This window comes from Podarcis gaigeae (assembly GCF_964106915.1).
Source record: "Podarcis gaigeae genome assembly, chromosome: 2".
NCBI lineage: Eukaryota > Metazoa > Chordata > Lepidosauria > Squamata > Lacertidae > Podarcis > Podarcis gaigeae.
The window spans coordinates 13,257,073-13,275,084 of NC_139679.1; the positions used below are offsets into that span (position 1 = coordinate 13,257,073).

The window sequence follows — 18,012 nt, forward strand, 5'->3', positions numbered from 1 at the left end:
GAACTTTCAGGCTCTGGATGCGCAAGCTGCCTTTGCAGGCTGCCAGTCGGGCATCGCGGCGCACCAAAGATTATTGTTACATTTCCAGATCGCGAATTCTAAAATCGCTCTCACGATTTCAAATTCAAACCGGTTTCAGGCAATGTATCAAAACGTCACCCAGGCCGACTAGGGGATGTAAAGAAATGATGGTTTATCACAGCCTGAACGTAAGAACCTGGCAGTATGGCGTTATAGGGCAACTAACTTACACTCGAAAAAAGGCGAGAGAAGCTTAAGCCATTCCTACATACTTCCTGTTGATGTCATCTGCTGGCATTCCTGTTTGTTTGTTTGTTTGCTTGCTTGCTTGCTTGCTTGCTTGCTTGCTTGCTTGCTTGCTTGCTTGCTTGCTTTTTCCTGCAACCGAGCATGGTTGGCACAGCAATTGCAGCCAAAAAATAAAAAATTGGAAATATGGTGGCATGGTGTCATCAACTTGTGTTCAAGGGGGAAAGGAGTGAATTGGGGATGGCAGGAACATAGACAGAGCGAAAGTGTGGGTGCATTAAGGCAGGATCATTAAGGAAGCACAGCAACTTATAAACTGGGGAGATGTGTGGACAGTCCAGTTTAAATCCACTTCAAATGTCCTATTAATGAATCAAACATATGTTGCTTTATACGCCCACAACAAAATCAGCAGTCTGGATGGGCCTAGAATCAATATTCAAAATCATCTTGAGAGGCTGGAACACTGGCCAAAACCTAAAAGATAGGGTTTTCATCTGAGATAAATGTAAAAGAAAAAAGGTTGAAGCATAGGACAGGAATAAGGTGTCTTAGTGGATCACAAGCAGGACATGAGCCAGAACTGCGATGTTGCTACTCAAAAAGTTAAGCAATCTCAGGCTGAATTTACAGGAGCTCCACTTCCAGATCACTGGACTAACAGTTCCAAACTATTCTGCATAATGGCTTTTTCCACCTGCCTTGCCCCAACTTGCAGCCCTAGGAGCCTTTCCCAGACCATGACTTTAGGAACCGCAGAAGCAGCTGGGAAGAGAGGAGGAGTATAAAAATAATTTTATAAGTTGTGTGTCTTTGCTTCTCAATTTGTATTATTTTAGACATTGTGACTTGCTGTTATTTTTATTGATTATAGTTTAGAAATTATTGTAACTGTTAAGAGTGAATTTCTGTTTAATTATTATTTGTTGGTATTTAATTTTATCGTGTTCTGTTATATTATAATGGATTAGTGAATATTACATTATTTGATATAAGCTGTTTTAAGTTTTTATTTTGACATTTTGGTATTGGATCAGAATGCTATAAGGTGTGCGCAGTCTTGGTTGCTTCTTCGGCTTATAAACCGCCCTGCGTATAGTAATATAGAAAGGCGATATGAAAATTAAAAGTGAAATGAAAAAATGAAATGAAATGCACTGGCTGGACCACTTCAGGACTACTCTGCCCAATTCTTTTTTAAGCAGAATGTTCACCAACAGAATGGTGAACAGTTTTGGAAAACGAGTCCTGGGAGAAACAACGGAGAGCTGGGTGTGCTCAGCCTGGGGAACAGAAGACTGACATGATAGTCGTCTTCAAGTATCTGAAAAGATGCTACCCGGAAAATGGAGCAGACCTGTTTGCCATTGCGGCAGAAGGCAGGACCAGAACCAGCGGGTGGTCATTGCAAGGGAACAGATTGTGGGGTAAACATTAGGAGCTCTTCCTAAGAGAGCTGTTCGGATAGTTCGCTTTGGAAGGAGGTGAGCTCTCCTTAAAGGTAAAGGTAAAGGGGACCCCTGACCATTAGGTCCAGTCGTGACCGACTCTGGGGTTGCGGCGCTCATGTCGCTTTACTGGCCGAGGGAGCCGACGTACAAAGTGCAAGTAGATAAATAGGTACCGCTCCAGCGGGAAGGTAAATGGCCAGGTCATGTGGCCAGCATGACTAAGCCGCTTCTGGCGAACCAAAGCAGCACACGGAAACGCCATTTACCTTCCTGCGGGAGCGGTACCTATTTATCTACTTGCACTTTGATGTGCTTTTGAACTGCTAGGTTGGCAAGAGCAGGGACCAAGCAACGGGAGCTCACCCCGTTGTGGGGATTCGAACCAGCGACCTTCTGATTGGCAAGTCCTAGGCTCTGTGGTTTAACCCACAGCGATACCCGCGTCCCTTTAGGGCTCTCCTTAGGTGGAGATAAATTTAAGCAGAGCCTGGATGGCCCCTTGTTAGAGATACTCAGTTGCGTCTCCTGCAAATTCGGAGGTTTGGCTTAGATGTCCTTCCGTGCCCCCTACAACTCTACAATCCTACGGTTGTTGTGAGGTTGCTGTAAGGCTGAAATGTGAGAGAGGAAGACCCATATATGCCTCCTTAAGCCCCTTGCAGGAAAGGCAAGCTACAAATTTAAGAAATAAATAAATAGTGGCAGATGCAACAGGGAAGAAAAAACCTACACACTGCCCAGAACTCCTTGGAGAGAGGACAGGGGGAAATTCAGATAATATTTTTTTTTTTAAAGGCTCATTTGGATCCAATTAAGATCTCCCAATTTTATTTCGTTTTTAAAACTTCAACCATGACCCCATAACTTAATATAGTTTTAAAAAGTCTTTTTAAAGCCCAAAGTGACCAAGAATTGCAAGGAGGAGGTATAAATAGCTACGTTTCCAACTGAGAGAGTATTTCTACTTATTAGCAAAAAAACAAAAACAGAAAAACTGCAGAGTATCAGCAAATTGTAATGCACAGAATTCTCTTTGCTTCCAGAAGACAGTCTTCCCTTGCCTATCCAATCCATTTCAGTAAGATATTAATTTTATACAGTCTTACACAAGTCAATGCTGGGATCAGCAAAACAGTCCATACAGAGTTAGAAGTTGGGAAATGCAACTTCCACAACCAGAGACACATGCCTGTGTGTCAAAAGACCCAGGAAACATGTTTATAGTGTGCACATTTATCCCATCCCACAGACAGACACTCCTTTACACATGCAGGCATCATTCTGGTTAGCTGCATTCCCATGAGCAATGCAACAGCTTTTACCAGCTTTGATCCACCAGCTACAGCCATGTCTGGATAACTTAGCCACTGTAGTCCCTGCATGGGTAACAGCAAGACTAGATTACTGCAATGCATTCTATTGTGTGACTGGTCTGGAAACCGTAGCTAGTACAGGACCAGCGTTTGAAATTCGCCAGGTGCACTTTGCACCTGGCTATCGGCCACTTGCAAACAAGTTAAGATGCCCGGGCGCAAGGATGGAGCCTGCCGTCTCCACCATCTGGAGGTGCATGCCTGGGGACCCTTGGATCTTGACTGTTTTCACACACTAGCAACGCATCCTGTAGAATTCTACCTGTTATATTTTATCTGCGCAATCAGAATGAATTTCAGGAACCAAAAAGTCGTATTGAAAAATATGACGTTTGAGTCGTCTGGCACCCAAAGGGCAACTAGGCATTTCGTTTTGAGACTGTAACCCTGGTTTAAGGAGCCATTCGGCACCTAGCTTATATATCCGAGTTTCTAACGCTGTACAGAACGCAGCAGCTAGATTGCTGATGGGGGAAGATGGCCGACAGCATGTGACAACCAGTTGGTTAGAGTGTGGTGCTGACAACACCTCGAGGTTGCAGGTTTGATCCTCGAATGGGACAGCTGCATATTCTTGCCTTGCAGGGGGTTGGACTAGATCATGGGTAGGCAAACTATGGACCGGGGGCCGGATCCAGCCCAACTGTCTTCTAAATCTGGCCCGCAGACGGTCCAGGAATCAGCGTATTTTTACATGAGTAGAATGTGTCCTTTTATTCAAAATGCACCTCTGGGTTATTTGTGGGGCCTGCCTGGTGTTTTTACATGAGTAGAATGTGTCCTTTTATTTAAAATGCATCTCTGGGTTATTTGTGGGGCATAGGAATTTGTTCTTTCTTCTCTCTTCAAAATATAGTCCGGCCCCCCACAAGGTATGAGGGACAGTGAACCGGCCCCCTGCTGAAAAAGTTTGCTGACCCCCTGGAGTAGATGATCCTCAGGGTCCTTCCTACTCTACAATTATTTGACCCCTCTGCTCAAACATCTACACTGGCTGCGCCTAGGTTACTGGGCCAGGTTCAAGGTTCATGTGTTGATATACAAATCCCTGAACAACTTGTGTCCAGGAGTGCTTAAGGACTGCCTGAGCCCTTGTTTCCTCATCACTGAAATCACCCCAAGGAGCACTGTTAGTTGTTTTCCGTGTTACAGAGGCCCAACTCACCTTAACCAGAAGTCGACCATTTAGTGTCGCCAGTCTCATACCATGAAACACTCTTCCAGCAGAGATTTAGCAGTCATTCTCGCTTTTGACTCTTGCAAGACAACAGGTCCATGCAATTGTTTAACATTTTCTGGAGCAGCCAGTCATTTCAACGATGATTCCATACTGCTTTTAATTACTTTTTAACAGTTTTATAACGCTGTGCACCGCCGCACTATTTGGTGAGAGAGGATGATATAGAAATACTTCTATAAATAAAGAAATAAACATGTGGACCAGTGGCTTAAGTGCCTTCTCGTTGTTGTTATTGTTATTGTCTCGTTATTTTGATCATGGTATTTGTCTGAGTTACCTGCCTTCATGTGAACAATGCAACATGTGACCCAATAATAATAGTAATAATTTATTACTTATATGCCACCCATCTGACTGGATTGCCCCAGTCACTCTGGGAAGCTTCCAAACAATTAAAACACAGTATGACATCAAACATTAAAAACTTCCCTAAACAGGGCTGCCTTCAGATGTCTTCTAAAAGTCAGAGAGTTGTTTAATTCCCTGACATCTGACAGGAGGGCGTTCCATAGGGCAGGCGCGACTACTGAGAAGGCCCTCTGCCTGGTTCACTGTAGCCTCACTTCTTGAGATGGGGGAACCACCAGAAGGCCCTCCGAGCTGGACCTCAGTGTCCGGGCTGAACAATGGGGGTGGAGACGCTCCTTCAGATATACTGGGCCAAAGCTGTTAGGGCTTTAAAGGTCAGTACCTACACTGTCTTGTCATAATCTATACTATTCATTTTGTGAGCGATCAGCTTCTGTGGTATATTACTCAAGCAAATATGGGCAAGGAAATGGGCACCTGAATAAAGACCTCCAATATAATATGATTCCCAGCTCAGAGATACACAGAACTTGATGCACAAACTCCATGCGCCTAGGCTGCCTTAGACCCACTGGCTGACACCCCACTCTTAAACACAGTGCCTAGAATTAATATTCATTAAAATAAATGGGTTTCATTTCCATTTCCTGCATTTAGGTCAAGGGTGCTGCTAGCTGAAGCCGAGGGTGAAGTATTCCAACTCAGGTGATCTGCATGTGTGTCCTACATGCACACATAGTTTTGAGATCACTGATCATCTGTCTAACTTAGAAAAGTCTCACACATGGCTACGCAAATACTACACACCACAAACGACTTGAACCCCAATCATGATTATCCAAATTCAGCCTTAAGCACCCATGTTAGCTGTCAATCAAATCAAGGATGAGACTGTATACACGCGGCCACAGTTGCACCTGCTCACCTATGCACGCACACAAATAAATGTGCACACAGACACGAGGGCAAGTTCCTGAGGACTGGAGTGGCACCAGCAGCACCAAATCCATGAAACAACATGCTAGCCCCGGGAAAGTCACTTGAAAGTACTCCAAGACGCACTCATAACAAGAACATTTTGAAACACGCACAGATAACCCACCTATACAATGCACTGCTTAGAGGACTGTAATAAAGCAGTATATAAAGTGTCAAAAGAAATAAAACACACACCTGTCAAGTTATGCATACGGAGGCATAGGTGGAATATGTGCACATGAGTGTGTGTGTGGGCACACGACTGGTGATATGGTTTCAGTCTTACCTTGAATCACCAATTATAATAACCGCGCCAGCACTGTTGGCTATTTGTCCTTGTTGTTGTCGTTTTAACAGGACAAGCCACTAATATGTGTCCACAGCTCACCCATCACAAAATGCTGCCCTGCTCTTTATTGGCACAGACAGCCCCTCCATCAATGCAGAGGTCTTCCCGCCCCATATCTGCCTATTTCTACAAATTCCACATCAGTCAATGGTCAGAAGAGGAAAATGTCACCCAGTTTCAAAAAGAGGTTGGCAGGGAGGCGCAACGAGATGGCTAAGACAGCCACAGTTCCTTTGAGTGCCATACTCATCCCCAATATGGATAAACACAATTAATGCCCCAAATTGGGCCTTCCCTCTACCCCAGGTTTCTGTCCAAACGCATTACTATAGTGCCTGCAATTTGCACATTTGCTGTAGATCTTCCACAGTCCCGGGGACAGACAGAGAGGAAACTGAGGCACAGAACAGGTAACAAGCTTATTCTCCCCTGCCACCGCCACCCCTTTCACCCAACACCATATGCATACAAGGTCACACAGTGAATCAACAATAGAGATAAGGTGGATATTTAAAATGCCAGAAGTCTGGGCTCCTATTTCCAACTTCCCGGGAGTCTCCCCCTTCTATCCTTCTTCCCTGCCCTGGCTAGAAATATAACTTGGGGTTCCCTGAAACCCTAGAGTACTGCTAGACCACATTTCTTGCCAGAGGGGGAAATAATCCACACGTTCAAATAAATACCCAGGCTAGTCAAGATGCATTTTCCAAACCTGACAAGGCTATTCAGGTTCCGAATGACAGTCCTGACGAGGAGGGGGTTGTGCTGGGTTCAAGCCCCCATTTCTTACAGCTCCCTCGCATCCTCCTGCAAGCTACATGTCCCATCTTCCCTGGCATGCAGAGTATTCTCGCCTCACCCCAGATGTGGGGAGCAGAAAGGGCGGTGGAAGAGGAAGGGGGGGGGAAGCCTCCTTTATGGCACACTCTTCCTCAGAACACGTGGATGCCATAGAAACCACATCCTGGAAACCCACCCTCGAGAATACCCCGCTGGGGGTGGCTTCAGAAGTCTCCATCCCCCTGGAAAGAGCCAGGAGAGGGTTAAAAAACAAGGCCTCAGTCTGATCCTGGTGTGAACACCCCATGCCTAGAATTTGAACTGCCTGCTTCCAGTACCCAGCCCCTCCTGGATGCAGGTCCTCTGTTCCCCGTAACCAAAAAAAAAAGAAGAAAAAACAGAAAAAACAGACGAGAAACCAAACACCCCATAATCAGGGGTGCAGGGAGGAACCCACAGAATATTAATGTCCCAGGGAGATTCACGAAGTGCTGTGATTTCGCTGCCTGTTGTTCTGGTCTACCCAGCTTATTTTTTATTATTATTCTATTTTTTCGTCCCCATCGCTCCGGACTCAAAGTCGCCCTTGGGAAGACTCCGGCCTTGGCAAGCGGGGTCTGGCGGTGCGAGGGGCGGATGGGGGTCACCCCGGAACAGAGGCCAAGATCAGCCAACCCTGGAGGTGGGCTTCCCTGTTGGGAAGCCAACCTCCTAGCTGCCTAACCTCCCCAAATAATTGGCAAGATCTGTCTCCCCTTCAGACACCACCAACACCACCACAGCTGGGTGGTGGGGAAAGCAACCCTGGTTTTCCTCAACCCCCCCCCCCTTTTTTTTTAACTTCTCCTCCCTTCTCTATGCCAAGGACGTTTGCAAGATCTTGGAAATAGGGAGCAGAAAGGGGAGGTGAGGTGGTGGGGAGCCAGGACTGGCCTCCTCCTTACCTTCTTGTTGCTCTTGCTGTAGCCAAAAGTGGCGATCCCTGCACGAGGAGGCACAGAAAGGAGCATTTTCGCTTTAATGTTAGAGAGCTTGGGAAGGGAGGGGGGAAGAGGGGGAAGAGAGAGAGAGAGAGAGAGAGACACTCACACACACACTCACACACACACTCACACACAGAAAAGAGAGAGAGAGAGAGAGAGAGAGAGAGGGCTTCTGGCTTACGTCACCAAGGCAAGCCAGCTTGGAATCCAGGGCCAGAATGTCTGCTTTCCGCAAGGTCCTAACGCCTGCCGCTGGAGAAAATGGGCAAGGCTTCCTTCCCCATGCTACTGGAAAACAAAATAAATAAATGGCAGAAATCAAAGCAGGCTATAAAGCCACACGACCGACAACACACAAATCTCCGCCCTCGAGAGAAGAACACCCAGGAGGGACTGAGCCGCATAGCTGTCAACTTTTCCCTTTTTTTCCAAGGGAAATTCCCTTATTCCGAATAGGATTCCTTGCAAGAAAATGGAGAAGTTGAGAGCTATGCTGAGCCGTGAAGTTCACAGGGCATCCAGCGGCCCTGGCGTGGCATCATCTCCTTTTCATGTGGACAGTTTTGCTACACATGATGCAAAAAACCCCATCATGAGAACTGCCTGCGATACACTGCAGGGTTGGCGTGCATGCCCAAAAAACCCCAACACCACGTTCTTCTGACGCCTGAGGGGAGGATCTGTTGCGATTCCCAAACCACCCAGGGCAGTCAGTGTTAAAATGTCAGGAGGCATTTTCTGTCCTTTTTTCTTTTTTTGCAAAACTGAATGCCTGGGCAGTTAGCTGAGAGCCCCCTTGTGGATTGGTGTTTCCCTGGATACAAACTGATTCCTGCACATTTTTATAGCGGAGAACGAGTAGAATCTCACAGTTGTTTAATCGCTAAGTCCTCATCTGGTTTTTAGATTCTCTGGAGCACTTGGCTTGCTAGCATCCGCAAGCAGAAGCAAGCTTTCCTTTTTTCCTGACTTAAAACTAGATGTAGCCTTTTTATATCGCACAAGGTCTAGAGTTACCCAGTCGCAGAGGAGCCTATTCCGTGTGATTCTGCCTGGGTCACTGATCTGGGCACAACTCCTGTTTCGAAGGCAAACCAAGAGCAGTCAATCATGCAGAGAAGCAATGAAAAGACTCCTCTGAGGGCAGGTAATTCTGCTGCCTCTGCATAAGGAATGATTAATTGCTTCAACTTCACCAGATGCAGAGAGAACGGAGAAGGGGCCACCTTTGCTCACAAGGCAGACTGGAAGGAGCCAAAGCCCAGAGCAGGAAATCTTGCAGAGACACAGCAGGCAGCCTCCTCCAGACTCACAGGAGTCTTTAGGTATTTGATCTATTTCTCATGATGCTCTAGTGTGTCCCAGCACAAAGAACGCTTCCAGACAGTCTCTTTATTGAGCATTCATCCTGCTTTGTTTGTTGGGAAGTTAGACAACACTGCGTTATCTCACACTTCCCAGACCCTTTTGCTATCGGTTCACATCTGACAAAAAGTCAGATGCAAAGAAGTAGAAGGTTCGTTTTACCACATGTGGTGGATGTGCAAAGTAGCTGAGGACTTTGGGGAGATGATTTATAATGAGTTGAAAAATGTATTTAATGTAACTTTCCCCAAAAGACCGGAAGCTTTTTTTACTAGAGATAACTGGAGCAGATACCCCCCCAAAACTGATAAATCTATTTTTTTACGCAACTATGACAGCACGAATATTATATGCACAAAAATGGCGTGATGAGGTGGTACCTACCAAAGAAAAATGGCAGCTGAAATTAATAAAATATGTAGAATTGGCAAGTTTGGCGTGTAAAATTAGAGATCAGAAAGAGACTGATTTTAAAGAAGATTGGGAAATGTTTGCAGAATACTTTAAAACTCAAGTGTAAAAATGTTAGAATGCAAATAGGATTTGAGGAAGAACAGCAGTGGGGGTGAACTTTTTGTTTTTATTGTAAGATAAGGCGAAGGCATAGAATAACTATAATATACAGCATAAACTGAAATTTTGAGGGAACCATAGAGGGAGGGAGGGAGGGAGGGAGGAAGAGAGGGAAAGTCATAGATGAAATGTTGTTGAATTGTTATCTGTTGAAAAATTATAAATAAAATTAGAGAGAGAGAGAGAGTCAGATCTCCTGAGGAAATGGGTTTGTCTTAAACTGCACAACCTGAAAACAGTGACAGTCTGATAGCATCCATGGTTAAATCCCAATCCCACTATAACGCAAATATCCTATGGCCAAAATATTTATTTTCAGTATTTCAAGTATTTTTTGAACTTAGAAAGTGAGTTTTCTTTCCGCAGAGTTTGTCTCCTTATCGGTCCAGCACATAAGGAGTTCCCACTGCTGTACCGTACAGACACAAACATCAGCATCCTCTTCCCACCTATGAAGAGCATGCGTATACAATCAGTAGTCCTGAAACATGCAGTCTAGGACATGCTAATGGGATTATATATAGAAACCTTATCCATCCATTCATCCACACCTCTTTTCCTTATGGCATACGCTGTCCCCAAGTCCCACTCCCTTCAGCCAGGTGACCCATCTTCAAAGCTCTTGCAGTCATGTGGAGGAATCCACCAACTCACCATTCAGGTAGAACTGTGTGAAAAGTAGGGCAACAGAAGGATCATCTTTCATTCGCTTCATTCCTCCACCTTCCCCTTGTTTTCTTGAAAAGTTGAGATGAATAGGCCCTTGCCATCTTTGAATTCCTTCTTATGCAGGAATCCTTTGCTGGATCCAGACCTTGAACCTTCAACTGTAACAAAAAGGTGCTTTGATTAATTTATTATTATTATTATCGATATATAAGCCGCCTTTCAGTACAGAGTAAACCACAAGGTAGTTTCCAGTATAATATTTAAATATACAATACAAATAAAATCAAACCACAAAATGCTAATAAACTAAAATTCAATATAAAAAGCAGTATATCAGACAAACAAAGGCACCAGGCACCAGTTAAACCATAAATCTCTCCAAAGGCTTGAGAGAACAGGTATGTTTTAAGACAAAAAAATTTAATAACTTGGTAGACATCCAAGGGCAGAGACTTCCTCAGCTGGGGTGCTACTACAAAGAAGGCCTTGTCCTGTGATCTTTGCATAGTGTGATCTAACGGCAGCATTCTGCACGAGCTGCAGTTTCTGGACCATCCCAAAAACACACCATATAGAGCATATTACCAGTAATCAAGGTGTGAGGATTCTATACCTGAAGGAGTGTCTCCATCCACATCGATCTCCCCGGACTTTGAGGTCCAACTCTGAGGGTCTTCTGGCGGTTCCCTCACTGCGAGAAGCAAAGTTACAGGAAACAGATAGAGGGCCTTCTCAGCTGTGGTGCCCACCCTGTGGGACGTCCTCCCATCAGATGTCAAGGAAATAAACAACTGACCTTTAGAAGATATTTGAAGGCAGCCCTATTTAGGGAAGTTTTTAATGACTGGTGTTTTAATGTATTTTTAATGTCTTGCTGGAAGCTGCCCAGTGTGACTGGGGAAACCCAGCCAAATGGGTGGGGTATAATTGATAAATATTTTTTTTTATTATTATTATTATTATTATTATTATTATTATTATTCAGTACTGCAGTGTCATGGGCTGGTTGGACGAAGAGGAATGGCAGGAGGAACCAACTGGAGAACAACCACTGGAAGAAGTGGTGGTGGGACAATTATGAGTGGTCAAAGGGAGAAGACCAAGAAGAGGAGGTGTTGGAAGCTGAAGAGATAACAGGGCTTAGGGAGCGGGGAGAGTCTGTGGCAGAGAGAAGTCCAGAATCAAAGGTAGAAGCTGAAGCAGGAGAGGAGGGAGGCCAAGAGGCAGAGATGAGTCAAGCTGCTGAAGAGTCACAATTATCTCCCCACCCCTCACTGCGACAAGCTCCCCTGTACCGCTTGTCTCTCAGAACCAGAAGAGATGTAAAAAGGGCAGAGCAGAGGTTGGCTGCATGCAGGCGCAGTCTCAGATTGCTTGGGGAAAGCCCTGGAAAAAAGAGGGAACGTAGATGGCTGTGAGGAGATGGGGACTCTCAGTCTCTGCAATGAATTTTCATGGAGTGAGACCACCGGGAATGAGCTGCTGTGCTCCTTAGGCCTGACACTCAGCCAGCTCTCTGCAGATCGTGTTTTTGCTAATAAAGAGTTAACTCGAACTTTGAACGGTGTGATTGCTGACTGGCATGCTCCTGCAGCCAGGCTTTGAGGAAGGGCCATAGCTCAGTGCTAGAGCACCTGGCTTAGATGCAGAAGGTCCTAGGTTCATTCCTCAGCATCTCCAGGTAAGGTTTGGCATGTCCCTAGTCTGAAACCCTAGCAAGCTACTGCTAATCAGTATAGATGATACTGTGGTGGATGGACTAATGGTCTGAATAGCATATGGCCTCTTCCTAAGGTTTCTGTCCCGATGCAGAAACAGTCATAGTTGGAGAATCAGAAACAGTTGTCAAAAGGCAAAGTGATGGATCTAGGAGCTGTTAAGTTGTGGGTGAACATATCAGACGACACAGCGCTTCTTCAAACAGCTCTTGTTTATTCACAGGCCAGAACAGAACTGAACTGAAGGGTTCAGCCAGCCTGCTTATATAGAGCTCCACTACAATGCAACAGTAACCACTTTCTGTAACTATCCAATCACAGAACGTCACTTTCAATCCCTTGTTTGCATATTTAGACCTGAGTGAAAACTATCTACAATATCCCCCTGCTGGCCCAGGGTGAGAATTTCAGTACATAACAGGAGCATCTCAGTAATACATAGAATGTCATGTAATGATGCCAATAGGACAGGCAATTCCATAGCCTCCAACATTCCTCTGATGAAAATAGGGACGTCCGATTGAATTATTATTTTTATTCTTTAATTTTTTTACTTTTATTATTTTTTATACCCCACCCATCTGACTGGGTTGCCCCAGCCACTCTGAGCAGCTTCCAGCATATACAAAAACACAATAAAACATTAAAAATTAAAAACTTCCCTATACAGAGCTGCCTTCAGATGTCGTCTAAAGGTTGTATAGTTGCTTATCTCCTTGGCTCAGGAGTCGCATAACTCCATACCCTCCAGCATTTCTCTTATGAAAATAGGGACATCCTAAGGAAAAGTGGGGGACGCGGGTGGCGCTGTGGATTAAACCACAGAGCCTAGGACTTGCCGATCAGAAGGTCAGCGGTTCGAATCCCGCAACGGGGTGAGCTCCCGTTGCTCGGTCCCTGCTCCTGCCAACCTAGCAGTTTGAAGAACGTCAAAGTGCAAGTAGATAAATAGGTACCGCTCCAGCGGGAAGGTAAACAGTGTTTCCCTGCACTGCTCTGGTTTGCCAGAAACGGCTTAGTCATGCTGGCCACATGACCCAGAAGCTGTACACCGGCTCCCTCGGCCAATAAAGCGAGATGAGCGCCGCAACCCCAGAGTCGGTCACAACTGGACCTAATGGTCAGGGGTCCCTTTACCTTTACCTAAGGAAAAGTGGAACATTCCGGGATCAAATCAGAAACCAAGACGGCTTCTGTAAATCCAGGACCGTCCCTGGAAAATAGGGACACTTGAAGGCTCTGCAGTTCAGGATACAAAACTGCAGGGAGTGGTGGTGGTGGTAGTGGGAATATCAATGAAAGAATAAGCAGGGTGAAGCTCCCTTCTCCCCAAAGGGCCTTAATGTTTCTAACTTCTGAAGAAAGTAGGAGCTGCCTGGCTGGTTCAAACCAGCATGCTGCTTCTCATAATGGCCAATCACTTGCCTCTGGAAAGCCCATATAAGCCGGGCAGGAAGGTAATATAATATCAATGAGAACCACTGCTATCTACAAAGCAACAACAGAGCATTCCTCAGCTTAGCACCACCCTAAAGGAGAGATGGTGTGGGCCACGTGGAAAATGCGTTCCCCATTCTTCATGGGGAAAGCGATGAGAAAAAGCAGAGAGGGGGTAGAATATCACCCCATAACTGATCCCCTGCAGCACAACTCTCCTTTGTGTCATGCTGTATTACTGGAGACAGCTGGCATCACGTGCTTCTCAAGGAGCTGCACAGAAGAGGGGATTTCTAGTTTTGATACCATCCTGATGGAAAGGCGCATATAAACAGAAGTGTGGCCCGGTGGAATCTGGAACCGGAAGAGCTCTGCCTCGGTCTCCCATCTGCGAAATAGGAATGACAATGGCCTACTCCTTAGGCTTCGCTATCCAAATCTTGGGACTGTGTGTTCCTTTCCAGACCAGGCCCTAACCAGCCCTGGCTATCAGCACCTTCCTTCAGTGTCTTAACCTGGCTGGCAATGCCTTTTGATTGGCTCAACGGAGAGGCATGGGGAGTGTGCATCTGTAACTCTCTGACGTTTGTACGGCTGGAATGCAGGCAGAAGGTTTGGTTAAGAAGGAGGTCAGCTCAATCTACTCCCATTTCCATTACGTGAGCAGGACACTCTAAAAAAGATTTATCCTTCTTTCATTATGTCGCAAAGTCCATGCACCCTTGCTTGTGCGTGACTCTGAGCAACCCCTTGAAAGCTTTCCTTGGTTTTTATGAGCACAACTTCTTCTAAAGGAATTCTGAGTTTGTTTATTTACTAGGGTACTTCCAGATGGGGGGCTTCCTATCACAAACAGGTTGTTCAGATATTACAAGCAGGATGTTAGAAACTTAACTTTAAAAAAAAAAATAATATTATCAGATTTTCCACAGAAATGGGTGAATCTGGATTAAATGGGAGGATGTAACAGGATTAAATTTGGATGCCGGCAGCATTGTGTGGATGTTGTGAAAAACTTTTATGCACACAGAGCACCAGTTCCATATTAAGCACCCGGTTTGAAGCACATCCAGCACTTTCTTTGGAGCAGTGTTTCCCAAACTTGGGTCTCCGGCTGCTTTTGGACTACAATTCCCATCATCCTTGACCACTGGTCTTACTAGCTAGGGATGATGGGTGTTGTAGTCCAACAACAGCTGGAGACCCAAGTTTGGGAAACACTGCTTTTAGAGATTAGTCTGCATGGGGCTCCCAATGGCCGTCCACCCATGCCCCGCTTAGCTTTACAGAGCTAAGCAAGGGGATTAAGAATTAACTATCTCATATTAGACTGTCATCTGATCAAGATCTGGGACAGTGTCTTATACTGTTCATACAAGTGAAAGGTGAGAGGGACACAAATCTCCCCTAAAATAACGCACAGGCATACACCCACAACATCATTGCCAGCGTCAGAAATAGGGTTGCCAACTTTGGAACCAGTCCTGTTTTTTTCAGAGCAGCTTGACAGTACACACATTCACAGGTGATAATGTTAGTAAAAAGCTTCATCTACTGATTTGTGATCTTTTAAAACACAGGAGCAGGCCAGGCTATTTTTCTTCTGCTTCTCAACAGTCAACAACACTAGCTCCCTCACTAAAATTATATCCTAAAAATATAGGGGAAAGACACCCTTCCATGATTATTTAATTGCTAGAATTGTAAGTACAGTGGTACCTCGGGTTACATACACTTCAGGTTAAGGACTCCGCTAACCCAGAAATAGTACCTCGGGTTAAGAACTTTGCTTCAGGATGAGAACGGAAATCGTGCTCCGGCGGCGTGGCAGCTTCTCCGTGTCCGCTTCTCTGGAGCAGCAGAAAACAACCTTTCTCCCTCCTCTATGTGGCATCCTTTTATATATTTGAACATGGCTATCATATCACCCCTTAACCTTCTCTTCTCCAGGCTAAACATGCCCAGCTCCCTTAGCCGTTCCTCATAAGGCATCGTTTCCAGGCCTTTGACCATTTTGGTTGCCCTCCTCTGGACACGTTCCAGTTTGTCAGTGTCCTTCTTGAACTGTGGTGCCCAGAACTGGACACAGTACTCCAGGTGTTCCCAAGCAGCATAGAAGCACTCCCGTCTATTGCTGCAGCAGCAAAATGCTCCCCTTACAGCTGTCAGGCCCAGACCTTGAAAAGGCTCCAGTTGTTTTTTAAAGAGCTGCACACAAAAGGGAAATTTTCAGCATACACTGCTTTTCCCATTCACATGCAGTAGTAGCGGAAGAATTTACAGAGGCAGAGAAGTCACAAAACCGGCAAGGCGCTGCCTTCTGCACAACTCTTACAGATACCGGATCCCTCAGGAGTTTGACAATGCAACCTAGTCATTGCCCTAGGTTAGCCTCCCCACAATCTGCAGGTGTTTTGGACTACAACTCCCATCAGCCCCTGCATCATATGGCCATGCTGGCTTAGGCATTGCAGGCCAAAAGATCTGAAGGTTGGGGAAGGTACGTTTCTGAGCACAATTCAAAGTGTTGGTGTTGACTTTGAAAGCCCTAAATGGCCTCGGCCCAGTATACCTGAAGGAGTGTCTCCATCCACATCGTTCAGCCCAGACACTGAGATCCAGCTCCGAGGGCCTTCTGGCGGTTCCCTCCCTGCGAGAAGTGAGGTTACAGGGAACCAGGCAGAGGGCCTTCTCAGTGGTGGCACCTGTCCTGTGGAACGCCCTCCCATCAGATGTCAAGGAAATAAACAACTGTCTGATTTTTAGAAGACATCTGAAGGAAGCCCTGTTTAGGGATGTTTTTAATGTTTGATGTTTTGTTCTGCTTTAGTCTTCTGTTGGGAGCTGCCCCGAGTGGCTGGGGAAACCCAGCCAGATGGGCGGGGTATAAATATTATTATTATTATTATTATTATTATGGTTGCTCCAGGTAGCTCCCTCTGGTTGCCTAGCGGGCCTGAATGATGTAGTCTGCGGGGAGGGAATTTAACAAAAAAGTAAAATTGACATTAGTTGCTCTATCTGGTTTCCCCTGGCCCTGCCCAGTATTGACACTAGGCCTCAGGCCAGAAATGGTTCCTCGCCTCATCCACCCTTGCGAGAGAGCTCGTCCTTTCACCTCTCTTTGTGATGGTAGCATTGTCAAGTAAAAAAATAATTTTAAAAACAACAGCAGCCTGCTGTTTTTGGCTTAGTTCAAAGTTGGGGAAACTGTGGCTCTGCATCTGCCATCATCGCTGCCCACTGGTCATGCCAGCTGAAACCGACGGAGGCTGGGAACCCAATAACATCCAGAGTGCCACATGTTCTCTGGTTTGGGTCCCTGGCTGGTTAGAGGGAATGGCTTAAACAACCACATCTTTCTTTGAGGGCCAGTTGCCATGGAAGCACGAGGAACACCTGTCCTCTCACAAACAGCCTCTTTTATTTCTGCCCCCCTCCCAAGTGTTGCACCTTGATAAATAGATTGCAATGGCTCTGGGTCTCTTCAGATATGCTAATTTTTTTATTTCAAGCCAGGTAAATCTTAAATGGGGCATTATTGGGGTGTTTTTGTTTTCATTATGTATGCTGTGTTTTTATATTGTGATATTATGTTGTGGGTAAAGGGCAGTATACTACTACTAATAATAATAATAATACTGGTGATTATGATAATAATAATAATAATAATAATAATAATAATAATAATAATAATGGTGGCAGCGGCCCGGTTTTTATGGGGTAAGTGAAAACAGAGATATCCTAAGCCAGAAAGAGAGACACAAGCCACAATGCAGAGAACTTGTGAGCAGAGAGCGTAAATCATAGGGTTGCAGAAGAAACTATTATAGGATACTCACCTATCAACTCACCAGTAGGGCAGATAAAGATGCTTTGCTGTGCATGAAGTTATATCCTCAAATCTCATCCCAAAGCCCATACATTTACAGCAAACAGAACCTGTGACAATATTTTGCGGGTGCCCTGCAGGAAGGTGCAGATGCACATTCTGTGATTGCTGAGTAACAATTTGCTCCATTTAGTACACCTTACATAACTCTATTTTCACTAGCACCTACTAGTGACTGTAACTGCTCTTAACTTTACAACTACTGTACCAGATCCCATAAATTGCAAGAAGGCCTAGTTCTCTCCACAAGAGGATCCCCCCTTCTGAGTGAGATGGAAAACCTGGCTTGAATTTGGAAAGGCAGCCATCTTAGTGAATTCAGTAGAAGCTCAAACGATATTTCTTTCGACGTACATAGTAATTCCAAAAATTTATGTGCCACCTTTCCATACCCTCCGACATTTATCTGATGAAAATACGGACATCCCGTAATGATAATTTTACTATTTATACCCCACACATCTTATCTGGTTGACCCAGCCACTCTGGGCAGCTTCCAATATACGGTATATAAAAACACAATAAAACATTAAACTTCCCTATACAGGATTGCCTTCAAACGGCTCGGGGGTTGGATAACTCCATAACCTCCAACATTTCTCCAATGAAAATAGGGACATCTGAA

At 45.2% G+C, this 18,012-nt stretch overlaps 1 protein-coding gene and 1 long non-coding RNA gene across 3 annotated transcripts in view; both read right to left on the minus strand.

Annotated features, from left to right (window-relative positions):
* RBMS2 (RNA binding motif single stranded interacting protein 2) overlaps nucleotides 1–17,499 on the minus strand; it is an 88,739-nt gene extending 71,240 nt beyond the window's left edge. Inside the window, exons 1-3 of one of the 2 annotated variants that reach the window (XM_083728993.1) lie at nucleotides 17,338–17,499; nucleotides 10,326–10,498; nucleotides 7,915–8,021 (exon numbers count right to left, since the gene is read on the minus strand). In XM_083728993.1, coding sequence (XP_083585119.1) covers nucleotides 7,915–8,021; nucleotides 10,326–10,386 — 168 coding nt within the window. In that variant the 5' untranslated portion in view covers nucleotides 10,387–10,498; nucleotides 17,338–17,499. Of the gene's footprint in view, nucleotides 1–7,694; nucleotides 8,022–10,325; nucleotides 10,499–17,337 lie in introns of those variants that run through there. The other variant, XM_083728995.1, reaches the window with a different exon arrangement.
* The window catches only part of LOC310840014, a 155,677-nt gene that overhangs the window by 118,212 nt on the left and 19,453 nt on the right, over nucleotides 1–18,012 (minus strand). The gene's annotated exons all lie outside the window — the stretch shown is intronic.